Raw genomic sequence first — 17,716 nt, forward strand, 5'->3', positions numbered from 1 at the left:
CGGGGGCGGGGCCCGAGCCCCGTCAGCCGGGGGCGGGGATTGGTGCGGGGGTCCGGGGGCGGGGGCGCGGCCCCAGGAGGTCCCGGCGGCCCCAGGAGGTCCCGGCGGCCCCATGGCGGCCTCTTCCTCGTCGCCGTCGCCGTCGCCGTCGCCGCGGCGCGTGTCCCGCTGGTACTTCGGGGGCCTGGCCTCCTGCGGCGCCGCCTGCTGCACCCACCCCCTCGACCTGCTCAAGGTAGGCGGCCTCCGCCGGGGGGAGGAGGGCGTCTCCCCAGTAGCCCCCCCCGGGGCCGCTCGCTTCCCCTCTCCGTGCCTCAGTTCCCTCATCCGGAAAAGGGGGGTGAGAACCGCGAGCCCCCCCCGGGACCCCCTCCCCCCGGCGCCCGGGATCCCCGGCGCCGCCGACGGGGCTTCGCACGGAGGGGGCGCTTAACGGCCACCGACGCCGCGTCCCCCTTTTCCCCCGGTTCCCCCCCTCCCCGTGATCCCGTCGTCGCTTTCGTCCTTGTCAGCCGGTGTCGTCTCGATTCGTTTTAATCAACGACGGGATGACCGGAGATCCGCTTAATCCCCCGACTCCTCGTCCCCGGCCTCGGCCCTCTTTGCTTTTCCTTGTTTTAATAATGTACGTTTTCCCCCCTTCTTCCTTTTCGGTGCTACCCGTTAGACGCCTCCTAGGCGACGGGCCCCGGGCCCCGGCCCACGGGGCTCTTAATAACAATAATAATAATGATAATAGTAATAATGCCGATCGTATCATAATGATAGCGAGAATGATCAACGACAGGATCTTCCCAACGCCGAGACGGATGATGACGTCGGTGACGGTCCCCGGCCCCGTTTCGCAGATGAGGCGGCCGAGGCCCGGCGAGGCGAAGGGACCGGCCCGAGGTCACCCGGGGGACGAGGGGCGGGGGCCGGATTCGAACTCGCCACCTCGCGCCTCCCCGGGCCCGCCCTTTGCCCCCCCCCCCGCCCGTCACCGCCGAGGGCGACGTCGTCCCCGTTTCCCGGATGGGGAGGGCGAGGCCCGGAGGCGCGACGCGCCGGAGGCGGCCCGGCGGAGGCGGGATGAGGACCCGGGACCCCCGCCGCCCACGGGAGACCGTCGGGGGGCGGGTTACCGGGGAACCTCGGAGGGCTCCCGGGGCCGGAGCGGAGGTGGGCCTCGCGGGCGGGGGGACCCGGGTTCGGATCCCCGCGCGGCCCGCCCGGTGACCCCGGGACCGGTCGTCCGGCCTCTTCCGTGAAACGGGGACTCGGGACCCCTCTCCCCTTCCGCTTAGGGGAGCCCGGGGGCGCCGGAAGAGGAATTGGCGTCGCGCCCGCCCTCGGACGGGTCGCCCGCCCCCCCCCCCCCCCGGGCCTCGGTCTCCCCCGTCGGCAAAACGGGGGCCCGGGCTCGGACCGCGACCCCGGTCGGGGGTCGTGGCTTCGACTCCCGGCTCCGCCGGCCGCGGGCGGGTCGCTTCGCCGCTCGGGGCCTCGGCGACCTCGTCCGGAAAACGGGGGTTCGCCGTGAGCCTCGCGGGGGACGACCCGCCGGCCCCGTGTCTCCCCCGGCGCTCGGGACGGCGCTCGGCCCGTCGCGGGCGCCTAACGGATCCCGACCTTGTCGTCGTCGTTGCCGTCGCGACCGGCGGGAGGAGCCGGAAGGGTCTCCCGGGGTGGGAGTTTCGCCCTCCCCCGTCCCTCCGCGCATCCGCCGAGCCCCACCCTCGACCCCGCGGCGCTTCTGTCCGCGTCTTTACGTCGTACGGTTTTCGTCGCTCGTTCGTCTCGCTTCCCGTCTCCTCCTCCGGAACGTGAGCGCGCCGCGGGCGGGGGACGTATCTGTCCTCTTGGTAGATTGTCCTCGCCCGGTAACGAGGATAATGACGGCATCCGTTCGGCGCTTACTCTCTGCCGGGCACCGGGGTAGACGGAAGAGTTATCGGGTTGTCTCGCGTGGGGCTCCCGGTCTTAATCTCCATTTTCCAGATGAGGCCGCCGAGGCCCGGAGGAGTGAAGCGATCTGCCTGAGGTCGCACGGCGGACGGGTGGCGGGGCCGGGATTCATTCGTTCGGTAGTATTTACCGAGCGCTTACTACGTGCAGAGCGCTGTACCGAGCGCTCGGAACGAACGGGTCGGCGACGGGTAGAGACGGTCCCCGCCGTCCGACGGGCTCACGGTCCGATCGGGGGAGACGGACGGACGGGGACGATGGCGACAGATAGAGTCGAGGGGAAGGACGTCCCGTAAGAACGATGGCGACTGAATAGAATCGAGGCGACGTACGATTCGTTAACGGAACGAATAGGGTCACGAAGACATATATACGGTCGAGCGGACGAGTACGGTGCCGAGGGGCCGGGAAGGGAGGGGGGGAGGAGCGGAGGGAGATGGGGGGAAAGGGGGGTTAGGCCGCGGAGAGGCGAAGGAGGGGCGGTAGAGGGAGTAGAGGGAGAAGAGGAGCTCGGTCTGGGAAGGCCTCTCGGAGGAGGTGAGTTGGAAGTAGGGTTTCGGAGAGGGGAAGAGAACGAGTTTGGCGGAGGTGAGGAGGGAGGGCGTCCCGGGACCGCGGGAGGACGCGGCCCGGGGGTCGACGGCGAGACCGAGGGACGGCGAGGAGGCGGGCGGCGGCGGGGCGGAGCGTGCGGGGCGGGCGGTGGAGAGAGAGAAGGGAGGAGAGGTAGGAAGGGGCGAGGGGACGGAGAGCCTCGAGGCCTAGAGTGAGGAGTTTCTGTTTGGAGCGGAGGTCGACGGGCGACCGCCGGAGTCGTTTAAGAAGGGGAGCGACGCGCCCGGATCGTCTCTGCGGGAAGATGAGCCGGGCGGCGGAGCGAAGGATAGACCGGAGCGGGGCGAGAGAGGAGGGAGGGAGGTCGGAGAGAAGGCCGACGCGGTAGTCTAGCCGGGATACGACGAGAGCCCGTAGCGGTGAGGCGGCCGTCCGGGTGGAGGGGAGAGGGCGGATCTCGGCGATATCGTAGAGGTGAGACCGGCGGGTCTCGGCGACGGATAGGACGCGCGGGGCGAACGAGAGGGACGAGTCGAGGACGACGCCGAGATCGCGGGCCCGAGAGACGGGAAGGACGGTCGCGCCGTCGACGGCGAGAGGGAAGTCCGGGAGGGGACCGGGTTCGGGAGGGGAAGACGAGGAGCTCGGTCTCGCTCACGTCGAGTTTCAGGCGGCGGGCCGACGTCCGGGCGGAGACGTCCCGGAGGCGGGAGGAGACGCGAGCCCGAAGGGAGGGGGAGAGGACGGGGGCGGAGATGTGGATCCGCGTGTCGTCCGCGTAGAGATGGTCGTCGAAGCCGTGAGAGCGGACGAGTCCGCCGAGGGAGCGAGTGTAAACGGAGAACGGAAGAGGGCCGAGAACCGACCCTCGAGGAACTCCGACGGTTAAAGGACGGGAGGGGGAGGAGGCGCCGGCGAGGGAGACCGAGAATGACCGGCCGGAGAGGCGAGAGGAGAACCGGGAGAGGACGGAGTCCGTGAAGCCGAGGTGAGATGAGGTACGGAGGAGGAGGGGACGGTCGACGGTGTCAAAGGCGGCAGGGAGGTCGAGGAGGATCAGGGTGGAGTAGGAGCCATCGGATCTGGCGAGAAGGAGGTCACGGGTGACCTCAGAGAGAGCGGTCTCGGTAGAGCGGAGGGGACGGAAGCCGGATCGGAGGGGGTCCGGGAGAGAATGGGAGTTGAGGAATTCTAGGCATCGACCGTAGACGACCCGTTCTAGGATTTTGGAGAGGAAGGGTAGTAGGGAGATAGGGCGATGACTGGAGGGGGAAGTGGGGTCGAGAGCGGGTTTTTTTAGGACGGGGGAGACGTGGGCGTGTTCGAAGGCGGAGGGGAAGGAGCCGTCGGAGAGCGAGTGGTTAAAGATAGAAGTCAAGGAAGGGAGGAGGGCAGGGGCGACGGTTTTAAGAAGGTGAGAGGGAATGGGGTCCGAGGCGCAGGCGGAGGGGGTGGCGCTTGCGAGGAGGGAGGAGATCTCCTCTGGGGATACCGCAGGGAAGGATGGGAAAGTAGGGGAGGGGGGTCGGTGGGGGGGAGGGGAGAGGCGGAGCGGGTGACTTTGGGGAGCTCAGACCCGATCGTGTTGATTTTCGTGAGGAAATAGGCGGCCGGATCATTGGGGGTGAGAGATGGGGGAGGGGGAGGAACAGGGGGCCTGAGGAGAGGGTTAAAGGTCCGGAACAGTCGGCGGGGGGTGACGGGCGTGGGTGTCGATGAGGGAGGAGGAGAAGTTTTGCCTGGCGGAGGAGAGGGCGGAGTTAAGGCAGGAAAGGATAAATTTGAAGTGTGTGAGGTCGGCTCGGTGCTTGGACTTTGGCCAGCGGCGCTCGGCGGCTCGAGCCTAGGAGCGTAGGAGGCGGACGGGGGAGGCGACCCGGGGCCGTGGGTCAGTGGAGCGAGAGCGGCGGAGGGAGGGGGGGGCGAGAGAGTCGAGACGAGTAGAGAGGGTGGAGTTGAGAGCGGAGACCTGATCGTCGAGAGCGGGAAGTGAGGCCAGGGCGGCGAGGGGAGGAGAGAGGCTTTTGGAACCCGAGACCTCCGACTCCCGGGCCCGGGCTCTCGCCGCCGAGCCTCGCCGCTTCTCTGTAATTAATGGTATTGGATGAGGGACGGGGGAGATGCTGGAGCGGTTAGGGGTAGGGGAGATGATAGATTAATCAGAGAAAAATAAATCGAGGGGAAACGGTGCAGCGCCCTGAAAACATCCTTAACTGCTTAAAAGGAATAAAATCATCGGCCATCCACGGGGAGCCGGATTCCAGCCCGATCAGCCCGGCTCTCCCCCGGCGCTCACGACGGTGCTCGACGCATAGTAGGCGCTTAACGGAAACCCGTCGTCATTATTATTATTATTATTATTATTATTATTATTATTACCGTCCTGAGCGCCCTGCGCCCAGTCAGCGCTCGGTCGACGCCGTCGCTCGGTTAGACGCCGCCTCGCCTCGGTCCCGGGTTCTCATCCCGGCTCCCGCCGGCGGTGTCACCCCGGCGCTGCCTCGGTTTCCCCATCTGTTAGAGGGGGATTAGACACCCGTCGTCCCTCCCCTTCCAACTGAGTCCCCCACGGGAGGCGGCGGGGAGGGTCTCCGTCCGACCTACCGATATGGTCTCGAGCCCAGCGCCGGGCACGTGGTAAGCGCTTAACGGATGCCGCGGTCCTCGTCATCGGGATCGATGTCCGGACGGGGACTTAAGGCCGGCGAGGTTTCGGCGTTATTCTCGGTCGATCTGCGGCCCCGGCCGGCGAGTCGGGGTTCGTCAGCGGCCGGTGGTGACGAAGGGGCGTCCGGATTGGCCCCGTCGGGCGGCGGGGGCACCGACCCGTCGGTGTCTTCGGGGAGAGCGCTGTGCTCCGAGCGCTGGACCAAACTCTTGGGGGAGCCCGGTGCGGGAGAGCCGGCAGAGAAGATCCCCGCCGTCCAGTGGAGGAGGCGGCCCCGCCGGGAACTTACGGCTACGGGAAGATAATTCACGTAAATTAATAGCGATGACGATAACGACGGCGCCGGTTCAGCGCTTACCGTGCGCCAAGCGCTGTTCTGAGCGCCGGGGGGGAGATCCGAGGGAGGGGGGACGCCGTCCCTGTCCCGCGTGGGGCTCACGGTCTTCACCCCCGACTTTTCCAGAGGAGGGAACCGAGGCCCGGGGGAGTGAAGTGACTGGCCCAAGGTCACCCAGCAGACGGGTGGCGGAGCCGGCATTAGAACCCGGGTCCTGCTGACTCCCAGGCCCGGGCTCTACCCGTTGGGGCAGAAGAGCAGCACGATCCAGTGGAAGGAGCCTGGACCTCTCCCTCTCTTTTTAATATAGTATTTGTGAGGCGCTTACTACGTGCCAGGCCCCGTACTAGGCGCCGGGGTGGATAGAAACTAACGGGGTTGGACCCGGTCCCCGTCCCTCATGGGGCTCCCACTCTTCGCCTCCACTTTACGGATGGGGAAACCGAGGCCCCGGGGAGCTCGGGCGCCGGGGCCCCGGGCTCCGATCCCCGTCGCGCCTCCCGCCTGCCGGGTGACCTCGGGCAAGTGGCTTCACTTCTCTGGGCCTCCGTTTCTCCCGCCGTCACACGGGGAGTCGACGTCCGTCCTCCCTCTCGGCCTGGGACGGGGGCGGGGTCCGACCCGATTACCCGGGACCCGGCCCGGCGGTCAGGACGGCGCTCGGCACGTAGCGAGCGCTTCGCCTTGCACGCCGGGGCAGCTGGGCCCAGTGGAGAGAGCGCGGGCTCGGGAGTCGGAGGACCTGGGTTCTCCCTCCTTTTTAGGCGGAACGGGGGACCGGGTCCTGATTGTCCTTCCCCAGCGCTCAGCACAGTGTCGGGTGCGCGACGCGCTCCTCACCCAAGCCCCAAGCGTCTTTTTCCTCAGGGCGTAAGCTAGGACGCCCCCCGCGCCCGTCCCCGGGGCCCACTCCACATCCGCGTTATTCATCGAGCCCCTCCTGGGTGCTGTGCGCTCTCCTAAGCGCTTGGGGGAAGAGGCGTGGCCGAGCGCCCGGGGCCGGGGAGCCGGAGGTCGTGGGTTCTAATCCCGCCTCCGCCGCTCGGCAGCTGCGGGACTTCGGGCGAGCCGCTTTCACTCCTCTGGGCCTCAGTGACCTCGTCTGGAGAATGGGGATGAAGCCCGCGAGCCCCACGGGGGACAGCCCGGTGACCTCGGATCTCCCCCGGCGCTCGGCACCTGGCGAGCGCTCGAGAAATGGCGTCGTCATTATTATTATTCGAGCGGTAGCCGCCACCGGGTGATTGACGACGTCAGGTCGACCCCCTCCGCCTTCGTTCCCCGACCGCCTCCCGCAGCCCTCCTCTCCGCCTGGGATTTCAACGGGCCACGGAGTCGGCGGTGTTCGTTGGGCGCCCGCCGAGCGTCGGCCACCGGGCCGAGTGCCCCGGAGGGCGGCGAGCGCTGTGCCGGGCGCCCGGGAGCGCCCCCGGCGATATACGTTCCCCGCCCTCCGGGAGCTTTACGGTTCAGAGCGGGGAGACGCCGACGAGCCGTTTACGATCGGAAAGCGAAAGCAGGAAGGAGAGTAAAGGCCGCAGCCCTCGCCCGCCGGGTGACCTTGGCTGAGTCACTTCTCTGGGCCTCACCTTCCCCGTCCGTCTCCCCGCCGTAGGCCGCGAAGCCCATCGCGAAGCTGCCGACGCCGGGGTGGCGTCCTCTCCCCGGCGCCCGCTACGGCGCTCTGCGCGTAGCGAGCGCTCAGTAGATACCCCGGGTCGGTGGATTCCTCTGTGAGACGGGGATCGATCGTCCCTTCCCGCCCCCCCCTTCAGACCGAGAGCCCCGTGTGTCGGTCGTGGGATGTACCGAACGCTCGGGAGGGGACGGGATCACCTCTCGCATAACCGTTCTCGCCGAGGCACGCGTTAAGCGCCCGCTACGGGCCGGGCGCCGTCCTAAACGCTGGGGTAGATAATCGGGTCGGGCCCGGCCCCCGGCCCCCGGCCCGCGTGGGGCTCGCGGTCCCGCCCTAGCTCCCGGGACGGTGCTCGGCACGTAGCGACGTCTAGTTGCCTCCAGACCGTAAGCCCGCTGCGGGCGGGGAACGCGGCGGCCGATCTGCTGGGTCGGGCTCTCCCGGGCGCTCGGGCCAGTGCCCTGGGTGTAGTAAGCGCCGTTTTTACTCCGCCGCGGCTCGACCTCGCGGAGCCCCGGGCTCCCCTCCCCAGATCGGCCGCGCACCTCACGTCTCCGGGCCTCAGTTCCCTCGCCCTCCCGAGGGGGACGGAGCCCCACGCGGGACGGGGGCCGCGTCCGCCCCGGCGCTCAACCGAACGCCCCGATGGTTAACATCCCGGTCATCCGGCGGCGAGGGCGGGGCGGCCGCCCGGGGGGTCCGGCGGGGAGGGATCTCCCCGGGCCCGCCGGACGCTCTCTCCCCCGGCCCAGGTCCACCTGCAGACGCAGCAGGAGGTGAAGCTGCGGATGACGGGCATGGCGGTCAAGGTCATCCGCACCGACGGCCTCCTGGCCCTCTACAACGGACTCAGCGCCTCTCTGTGCCGCCAGGTGGGTCCTCCGGCGGCATTTATCGGGCACCCGCCGTGCGCGGAGCACCGGCTCCCCGGGGCGGGCGGGCGGGCACCCCGCCGGCCCGGAGCCTCGGCGGGGGGGGGGGGCCGTCGGCCGGGCCCCCGCGATCCTCACGCCTCCCCTCCAGATGACCTACTCCCTGACCCGCTTCGCCATCTACGACTCGGCCCGCGACCACCTGGCCCGGGGCAACCGGGGCCCCCCGCCCTTCTACCAGAAGGTGCTGCTCGGAGCCTTCGGAGGTGAGACGGGGCGCTTGGGGCGGGGCTCCCCGTCACTCGTTCGCTCGGGCGCGCTCAGGGGGCAGACGGAGCGTGGCGCGTGGCGCTTAACGGATACCGTCGTTATTAATATTATTTCGAGGGAGGCGGGAGGGAGGGAAAATAGGGTGGCGGCGGAGAGGAGAGCTTAATCCGGGAAGGCTTCCCGGAGGAGGCACCCTCTCGGAGGGGGACCGGACCGGGGGGGGGGTCGGCGAGCGGGGAGGTTGAAGGACGGACGAGGCCGGGGATCTGCCACCCGTCTTTGAGAATTCCCGTGCGGGGGAACGCCGTTTCCCCCCGGCCGCGATTGCAGGTTTCGCCGGCGGATTGGTGGGGACCCCCGCGGACATGGTCAACGTCAGGTCGGTGCTGCCCGCCCCGCGCGCCCCCCCCCCCCCCCCGCCCTCCCGCTCGGATCCGGGGAATCCGCTCCGGGCTCCTCCGTCTGTCGGTCGATGGGTCGATAGCACTTCGTGACCGCGAGCCCCGTGCGGGCGAGGGATTGCAGCGCGGCCGGGTGGGTGGAGCCCGGGCCTGGGCGTCCCCTTCCCGCGGGGGCGGCTCACGGACTCCCTCCCCGTTTTCCAGACGGGGGAGCCGAGGCCCAGAGAAGCGAAGGGACTCGCCCGAGGTCACACGGCAGACGCGGGGCGGAGCCGGGATTAGGACCCGTGACCCCCGATGGCCGCGTGTATTGTTGTTATCGCCGTTAAAATCCTCGTGATCATCATCGGTGCGACCGCTACTGATAATCGTAAGGTCGGCGTCGATCCGCCCCGACTGATTCCGATTTTCCCGATTTCTGTGCGCGGTTCGGTTCCAGGATGCAGAACGACATGAAGCTGCCGGCCAGCCGGAGGCGGAAGTAAGTCGCGGCCGGGGGCCCCGAGGGGCCGGATCCGGCGGGGTTTGCCTCCCGCCCACAACCGAGGCGTTGGCCGAGCGTTCCCCCGTGCCAGGCGCTCTGCTAGGCGCCGGGGAAGGTCAGCGGGTCGGACCCCCGGAGGGGGAAGGACAGGGAGTCGATCCCCGTGTTAGAGACGCGGAACCGAGGCTCGGCCAAGTGAAGTGACTCGCCCCGGGTCCGACGGGGGGCGGGGGCGGGAGGCGAACCCGGGTCCTCTGACCCGCGGGCCCGCGCTCCTTCTGGTAGGCCGGTTTCCCGGACCGGGCCTCGCTCGCCTAGAGCGATCAGTAGGTAAAACCGATGGATCGGTGGTGTTTGTGGAGCACTGACCGTGTGGAGGGCACTGTACCGAGCACTCGGGAGAGCCCAACGGGCCCCATCCCTGCCCTCACGGAGGCCGCTGAAATTGGACTGGAGGACCGTTCATTCGTATTCAGCGAGCACCTCCAGTGTGCGAAGCACTGTACTAAGCGCTTGGGAGAGCGCAGTATGACAGCAGACACATTCCTGCCCACAACGAGCTCAGATTGGAGATTATCACATCGATCTCCTGCAGGAGCCTCCCCCGAGGGGGTGGGCTGGGGGACGAATGAGTCCGGGGAGCGTCGGGTGGGAAGAGGGACCAGGCCGGCGGCCACGGCAGCCCGGCGGCTCGCGACTCCGGGGAGATTTGGGGAACCCCGGGCATCCGGCCGCCGGGCGGCTTGGCCGGTGGTGGGCGATGGCTGGTGGTTTTTCCCCGTGGCGTCCCGTTAAGCGCTCACCGCGTGCCACGCGCTGTTCTAAGCGCCGGGATGGGTACGAGGTGATCGGGTTGTTCCACGTAGGGCTCAAAATCCTCCTCCCCATTTTACTGTACCAACCGCTGGGGTAGATCCAGGCTACTCGGGTCAGACACGGTCCCTGTCCTTCCTTCGATTCATTCGATTGTATTTATTGAGCACTTCCGGGGTCCAGAGCGCTGTACCAAGCGGTCGGAGAGTCCGCTTGGGCGGTGACGGCCTTGCAGGGCTCGAAGCGAGTCCCGCGTCCGTCCCCTTTAGACGGAGGAGGGAACCGAGGGACAGAAAAGTGAAACGACTCGCCTGAGGTCCCGCAGCAGACGAGGGGCGGAGTGGGGACGAGGAGCCGGGGCCTTCTGACTCCCAGGCCCGGGCTCCACCCCCTAGGCCGGCCCGCGTCTACACGACGACGCCGGCGGTCTTTGTCGAGCGCTTAATGGGTGCGGAGCACCGCAGCAGGCGCCCGGGAGAGAACGACGCGAGCGAGACGGTCGAGTCGTTCCCTGCTCACGAGGAGCTGACGGTCTACGGGGGCGGGACAGACATTCGGGCAGATTAAGGAGAGGGGAAATAGAGTAGGAAGATGTGGACGGCGGCGGCGCGGGGCCGGCGTGAGCATTAAAGCGCTTAAAAGACCCACAGACAAGCTCAGGGTCGACGCGGATGGGGAATAAGGGAGATATGGGCTTAGGCGGGGAAGGAGATGGGATTTTTAGGAGGGTTTTGAAGGTGGGGAGAGCAGCGGTCTGTGGGACGTGAAGCGGGAGGGCGATCCGGGCCGGGGGCCGGCGGCCAGACTGACGAGACGGAGGCCCGACGAGGAGGTTGGCATTAGAGGAGCGGAGCGCGCGGGCCGGGTGGGAGGAGGAGAGGAGTGAGGTGAGGTAGGAGGGGACCAGGGGACGGACGGCCTTGAAGCCGCCGGCGAGGAGATTCCGTTGGATGCGGAGGGGGGCGGGCAACCGCCGGACGTTCCGGAGGAGCTGGGGACCGCGGCCCCGACGTTTTTGTAGGAGGAGGATCCGGGCAGCGGGGCGAAGTTCGGACCTGAGTGGGGAGAGACAGCAGGCCGGGAGGTCAGCGAGGAGGCCGACAGGGTCATCCAGGCGGGGTGGGAGAAGTGATTGGGTTAACGCGATAGAGGACGGAGAGGAAACGATGAGGATATCCTGGAAGCGAGCGCTAACCCTCGTCCTCTCCTGTGTTCCCGCAGCTACTCTCACGCCCTCGACGGCTTGTATCGCGTAGCACGCGAAGGTAAGACTTCAGTCCGCCGCATTTAGCGAGCGCTTTACTGGGTGCGGAGCGCCGTAGTCAGCGCTTGGGAGAAGAGAACGGGACAGTGAACAGACGCGTTCCCGGCCCGCGACGAGCTGACAGTCTAGAGGGGCGTTAGAGTCGTGAGGTGAATATCGAGTGCTTAAAGGGGACGGAGCCAAATGAATAAACGACGCAGAAGGGAGCGGGAGGAGAGGAAAGGAGGGTGCAGTCAGGGAGGGCCCCTTGGAGGAGATGGGATTTTAATGAGGCTTTCGCAGGTGGGGAGAGCCGCCGTCTGTGGGATTTGAGGAGGGAGGGCGTTGCGGGCCGGAGGCGAGAAGTCAGCGGTGAGGAGGTCCGGATTCAGGTGCCGGGGGAATGTAGGAAAGAAGTGCACCCGTTTCTTATTCAGTCGTATTTATCCAGCGCTTACCGTGTGCAGAGCACTGGACTAAGCACTTGGGAGAGGACGGCACACCAATAAACACGTTGCGTGCCCACGACGGGCCGACAGTCCGGTTTCTCGGCCGCCAGTGGGGCAAGGGTCGGGAAACCCGCTAACGCGATCTCCTCTTTTCCGCCTGCCCTCCTGCAGAAGGTTTGAAGAAGTTATTTTCTGGTGCCACGATGGCGTCGAGCCGGGGAGCCCTCGTCACAGTCGGCCAGGTGGGGGCCTCTCTTGGGGCGTCGGTTAAGCGCCTGCTGTGTGTCAGGCACTGTATTGGGCGCTGACTGCGCGCCAGGAACTGTACTAAGCGCCGGGCCAGATCCAAGCTCGTCAGGTTGGACGCGGTCCCCGTCCCCCGGTCCGGGCTCACGGTCTTCATCCCCGGTTTCCAGATGAGGGAACTGTGGGCCGGGGAAGTGAAGCGACCGGCCCGAGGCCACCCGGCAGACAAGGAGTGGAGCTGGGATTAGAACCCAGGTCCCGCCGACTCCCGGGCCCGGGCTCTGGTCGCCGGGCCGCGTTTCGCGGTCTTGCTGAAGGAGAGGGGACCCCGAGGAGTCCGAGGACTTTCGGGGAGGGAGCGGGGCGTCCCGTGGGCTTCCGAGGGGCCACCGAGGCCGGGACGCCCCGGCGGCTCCCGTTAGCGACGTCTGGGGGGACCCGGGGGTCGACTCCGGCGGGCAGGGGGACCCTCCCTGGTCTCGGGGTGACCGACGGCCCCCCTCCCCCCCCCCCTCCCTTCCGGCAGCTGTCCTGTTACGATCAGGCCAAGCAGCTGGTCCTCACCACGGGACTTCTCTCCGACAACATCTTCACTCACTTCCTCGCCAGCTTCATCGCCGTAAGTTCCCCGCCGGAAAGGGAGGCGTCTTCTCCCCCCTCCCAGTCCGCGACGTCTTCGCTTGGGAGACGACCGCGGAGCTGGACCGTGCAATCCCGGCCCTCGAAGAGCTGACGGTCTCGGGAAAGCAGTCGGGATCGATCGGTCGGTGGTATTTACCGAGCGCTTACTCCACAGCACCGCGCTGGGCGCTTGGGAGGAGCCAGCGGGACAGTCAACGGGAGGGGAAGGTCGGTTCTGGGGGGAGATGAAGAATCCTGGCCCAAGAGCTTCCTGTTACCTAGTCGGGTGTCACAAGGATGGAAAACCCCGTGTCCCGTCCCAGCCCGGAGTGAGGGGCTTTCTTCCCTGGCCACTGTAGAGTCCAGAGTAACAGCACGTGCGAGGTGCTTATCGTAGGCGAAAGCGCTGTCCTCAACGCTGGGAAAGAGTAGGGAGAAGACCGGGTCCCCGCTCAGTAAGACGGACCCGTGAGAGAGGCGTCAGAGACCGAGACGAATGATCCGCCGGCCTCCTCCCCGCTCGTACGTCCCACGGAGTTGACGCGGGCCGAAGCAGAGGCCGCCGGGAAGTCCCGGGTGGGCGCGGGGTCGGCCCCGAGGGTCCGTCTCCCCCCCCCCCCGGACCCACGTCCCCCGCCTCTCCCCTCAGGGCGGGTGTGCCACCTTCCTGTGCCAGCCTCTGGACGTGCTCAAGACCCGTCTGATGAGCTCCCAGGGGGAGTATAAGGTGAGGCCGCTGGGGGTATCTGTTCGGCGCTTGCTCTACGCGCTGGGGTGCGTACAGGCAAATGGCGTCGGCCGCGGTCCCTCTCCCACGCCGGGGAGGGAGGGCAGGGATCGAGGCTCCCGTTTTCCAGCCGAGGAAACCCGGGCCCAGAAGAGGGAAGCGACTTGCCCGCGGGAGGCCGGGATTAGACTCTCAGCCCCGGGCTCTGCTTGTCCGTCATTTCCCGGCTCCTCCCTCCCCCGAGGGGAAACGGGATCGGCCTGGGGAGGGGTGGGGGGCAGCCGAGCCTCCCCGCCCCCCTCGGGCCGTAGCCCAGAGGGGCCGGACGGTGGCCACGCTGAGCGGAACTGAAGTCTTGGCCCGCTGCAGCTTGCCCAGACCCCTCGCACGGGCTGGGTCGGGATCGGATTTTCCTCACCCCTTCCTCTTCACCCGTTCCCACCTATTCCCTCTCCTCTTTATTTTTAAACGGTACTCGTTAAGCGCTTACCGTCTGCCAGCCGCTGTTCTAGGCGCTGCGGTAGATCCGAGCTAATCGGGTCGGACTCGGTCCCCGTCCCACGTGGGGCCGCCTGCCTTCATCCCCGTTTTCCGGACGAGGGAACCGAGGCCCAGAGGAGGGAAGGGACTCGCCCAGGGCCACCCGCAGCAGATGAGGGGCGGAGCCGGGACCAGAGCCCAGGTCCTTCTGACTCCCGGGCCCGGGCTCCACCCGCCAGACCGCGCTGCCTCTCCTGTCGATCTCTCGTCGAAGAGGGCTTTGAGCCTCGTGGGAGAGGGGGGCGGCGGGCGGGACTGAGATGGCGGAGACCACCTGACCCTCCCTCCCCGATTCCTGATCGGTTCCTCTTAGGGTGTCATTCACTGTGCCGTGGAGACAGCTAAACTCGGACCACTGGCCTTCTACAAGGTAAGAGGGACCCTCGCTGTGGGGCTTGAGGCGGGAGGGGTCGGCACTGGCTCGATAAATACGACCGACCGGCCCCGCATCCCGCCCGCCTTCCTCCCTCTTCTCCTTCCAGGGCTTCTTCCCGGCCGCCATCCGCCTGGTGCCGCACACCATCCTCACCTTCGTCTTCCTGGAGCAACTCCGCAAATATTTCGGGATCAAAATTCCGGCCTGATCCGGGCCCCCCGCAGGGCGGAGCCCCCCTCGCCCTCCCAAACCGCCCCCGCCCCCAGCCTCCGTCTGGGGTTCTTCCAAAGAGACCAAGGAAGGGAGAGAGGCCACGTGGGAAGATGGTTTCACCTTCCCGGCCCTCTTTTCCTGAATCGCTCCAGCCTGGATCGTCCCGTGATTTTTGCCTCCTCCTCCTCCTCCGCTCGGAGGGCCCTTCCGGCGACAGGAGTCCCCCATTTAACCCCCCCCCCCCCCCCCAACTTAATCTGCCTTAATCGAACAAGCCCGCGACCCTCCCCCGTCCCGTTGGCCTCCGTCCGGCCCCGAAGCCCCCGACGCCGTGAGAGAGGGAAGGGGAGGGCGGCCGGCCGCCCAGAGCGTCTCCAGTCGACCGGAGAAAGCTTCGTCTTCTCTCCCTCTGCTCCCGTCGGCGGGGGAGGGATTTCAGGGTTTATAGCAGCTCTCTCGCCCTGGGGGGCTACTGGGGGTGCGGGGTCAAGAGGCCGGGCCCTGAGGCCTCGAGCGGAGGGGCCGCGGGTTATTCCCAAACTTCCTTTCGCACTCGACCTCCCTTCCTCGGAGCACTTTAAAAACGATGACCGAACAGTACGGGAGTTGGGGCGAGGGGAAGGGGGTGAGGAAGAGAAGCGTGCCCCTCTCTCTGGGGGGGGAGACCCCATTTTGAGGACCCCCCCCAAAAAAAAACCCCAACTCCATCATCTCGGATTCCGCCGCCGTCAAGGTACGCGCCGGTCAACTTTCCCTTCTCCCCGCCCAAAGCTGGAGCGTGGCCATGTCTTGAGCCAAGAATTGGGACCAGGGGGCGAGGGGGGAAAGTGTCTTTGAGAGGGTGTCCTGCCCCTGAGTCCCCCGAGCAGGGAGGAGCGTTTCCCGTTTTGCTCTGTCTCGGCCCCCAGGGCTCCCTGCTCCAAACCCCGGCCTCCGGGAGTTGGCGCAACTGGTCGGTCTCCCTCGGTGGCGTCTCTTCCCCACCCTGGACATCCCCCCCCCCCCCCCCCCCCCGTCAACCCGAAACGCTGCTCGTTCTCGCTTCTAAGATCAAAACGCAATCAGAGAGCTTCCCGGCAACCTGCGGGTTGCCGCTTCTTCAGGGATTCTTCGAGTCCGACCGCGGCTTCCTCCTCTTCCCGCCCCCATCTTCTCCCCGCTTAGCGTTCTGTCTTTCAAGGGCTAGGAAAGGTCTGGCACCCCCCGCCCCCCAGTTTCCACGGATCTAGGGATCGGTCAGGCAGCGAGGTGGACGGATTTTTAGCCAAAGCATCGCATCTGTTCGGCTACTCCTTGGGCCGGGGCGGGGGGGGGCGTTCGTCAGTAGCCCCGACCTCTGAAGGGTGACGTGAGGCCCGCTCGTGTCCCCAGGTGCCCCCTTCCCTCGATCCTCTGCTTTACCGCCTCGCGTCCCGTGTCCCATGTGCACTGTGAAATCCTCCCCTCGGGCATTAATGGGGCCCGAAGGAATTTGGATCCGGGCGGCCCGTTTGTGATTCCGAAAAATGAGAATAAATCAGCAAGAAGGTCTGGGGCTACCGAGTCTCTGTGGGTCTTGGGTCTCCTCCGCCTGGGGGGAAGCGGGGCCGGACGAGGCAAACCCACCTCTGCAATGGAGGCTTCCAAGAACTCGCTCCCGTTCTGCTTCCTTCAGGTGGCCGGGGGGACGTCGACGGTCTCCGCTCTTGCCCCTCTGGGTTCCCCTCCCACGGCGTTCGATGATATTTATCGAGTGCTTACTGCGGGCAGACCACCGGCTTAAGCGCTCGACCGAATCGGCTAGCCTGCCGGCTCCTTGCGGGCGAGGTGAGGGGCCGGGGGGCTACCAGCTGAAGGGTAATGGCCTAAGAGAGAGGTCAGGGACCTTGGGTTCGAAGCCCGACTCCACCACCCGCCCGCCGAATGGCCTCGGGCATAGCACTCTGCCTCTCTAGGCCACGGCATTCTCATCTGTAAAATTCATTCGGTGGCATCGATCGAGCGCCTACCCTGTGCGGGGCACCGGACCGAGCGCTTGGGCGGGGGCGATCGACAGTAACTAGTGACATTCCCGGCCCACGATGAGCTCACGGTCTAGAACGGGGGAGACGGACATCAAGTGAATAAAATCGCAGATGGGTAGGTGAGTGCTCCGGGGCTGGGAGCGGGGAAGAGCAAAGGGATAAGTGAATCAAGCGGCAGATCCGGACGTGAGACGTTTGGGGCAGGGAGGGGAGAAGAGCGAAGGGAAAGAATCGGGGTGACGCAGGAGGGAGCGGGAGGTGAGGGAGGGCGGGGCTTCAGCTGGGAAGGCCCCTCGGCCCTTCCCGCTCCCCCTTAGGCTGGGAATCCCACCCAGCACCGGGCCTGGGTCCCACCTGGTTATCTCGGTAACAATAACGTTGGTATTGGTTAAGCGCTTACTATGTGCCGAGCACCGTTCTAAGCGCTGGGGGAGATAACGAGGTCATCAGGCGGCCCCACGTGGGGCTACACCGTTCTCATCCCCATTTTGCAGGTGAGGCCGCTGAGGCCCGGAGAAGTGACTCGCCCAAGGTCACCCAGCTGTGACAAGTGGCCGAGCCGGCATTAGACCCCACCATCTCTGACTCCCAAGCCCGGGCTCTCGCCACTGAGCCACGCTGTTTGTCAGTCATATTTATTGAGCACTTACTGCGCGCAGAGCACCGTTCTAAGCGCCTGGGAGAGGACGGTAGAACGGCAGAACAGACACATTCCCTGCCCGCGACGAGCTGACAATCTAGAGGGGGAGACAGGAAGAGAAATAAATAAAATTAGGGGTTTGGAGGTAAGTGGTGTGGGGCTGGGAGAGGGAGATGAATAAAGGAAGCGAGTCAGGGCGACGCAGAAGGAAGTGGGAGAAGAAAGGAGGGCTTTCGCCAATACGTGGATGGCCCGAAAAGCAAACAAGTGGATTTTGGAGCAAGTCGATCCGAAGCTTCGGAAGGCCTAATGACTCCACTTGGATTAGCGTATTTTGGACACGTCGTCAGGAGCACCGATTCTCCGGAGAAGACGCTAATGCTAGGGAAAGTCCCGGGAAAACACTGGAAGAGGCAGGCCGCCAGCTAGGCGGATAGAGACCGGGACAACGATAACGGAAGAACCGTAAGAGAGGTGGTGGATCGTGGCAGGGGAGAAAGTATCCATGGAGGCCCTGTGAATCGGAAACGATTCGACGGCGCTCGATAATAAAAATGATAATGAACCATCATTATTGTACCGGGGTGGGGATTGGGTCAACTTCTCTGGGCCTCAGTGACCTCATCTGTAAAATGGGGGTGAAGATGGTATCTCCCCCAGCGCTTAGAACGG

General features: G+C 66.4%; 1 protein-coding gene across 2 annotated transcripts; it reads left to right on the forward strand.

Moving 5' to 3' along the window:
* The first annotated feature begins 81 nt into the window (after positions 1-81).
* LOC100081393 (mitochondrial dicarboxylate carrier) lies at positions 82-15,935 on the forward strand. Of its 2 annotated transcripts, none has more exons than XM_029056991.2 (11): positions 82-235; positions 7,899-8,018; positions 8,170-8,284; positions 8,619-8,667; positions 9,129-9,170; positions 11,208-11,251; positions 11,850-11,920; positions 12,451-12,543; positions 13,195-13,272; positions 14,126-14,182; positions 14,295-15,935. In XM_029056991.2, exons 1-11 carry the CDS (start codon positions 113-115, stop codon positions 14,394-14,396), a joined length of 894 nt encoding a protein of 297 aa, XP_028912824.1. In that variant the 5' UTR covers positions 82-112; the 3' UTR covers positions 14,397-15,935. The 2 variants fall into 2 exon arrangements, 1 of the variants encoding a protein (XP_028912824.1); XR_003756610.2 differs by lacking the exon at positions 82-235 and adding an exon at positions 680-891 and having other exon boundaries at positions 14,295-14,325.
* The last annotated feature ends 1,781 nt before the right edge of the window (positions 15,936-17,716 follow it).

The sequence above is a fragment of the Ornithorhynchus anatinus genome, unplaced genomic scaffold (genome assembly GCF_004115215.2).
Source record: "Ornithorhynchus anatinus isolate Pmale09 unplaced genomic scaffold, mOrnAna1.pri.v4 scaffold_264_arrow_ctg1, whole genome shotgun sequence".
Lineage (NCBI taxonomy): Eukaryota > Metazoa > Chordata > Mammalia > Monotremata > Ornithorhynchidae > Ornithorhynchus > Ornithorhynchus anatinus.

Coding starts and splice junctions, on each gene's coding strand:
- LOC100081393 (XM_029056991.2), top strand. CDS start 113: ATGGCGGCCTCTTCCTCGTCGCCGTCGCCGTCGCCGTCGCCGCGGCGC. Junction 8,019..8,169: donor GCGCCTCTCTGTGCCGCCAG/GTGGGTCCTCCG, acceptor CCTCCCCTCCAG/ATGACCTACTCCCTGACCCG. Junction 9,171..11,207: donor CCGGCCAGCCGGAGGCGGAA/GTAAGTCGCGGC, acceptor GTGTTCCCGCAG/CTACTCTCACGCCCTCGACG.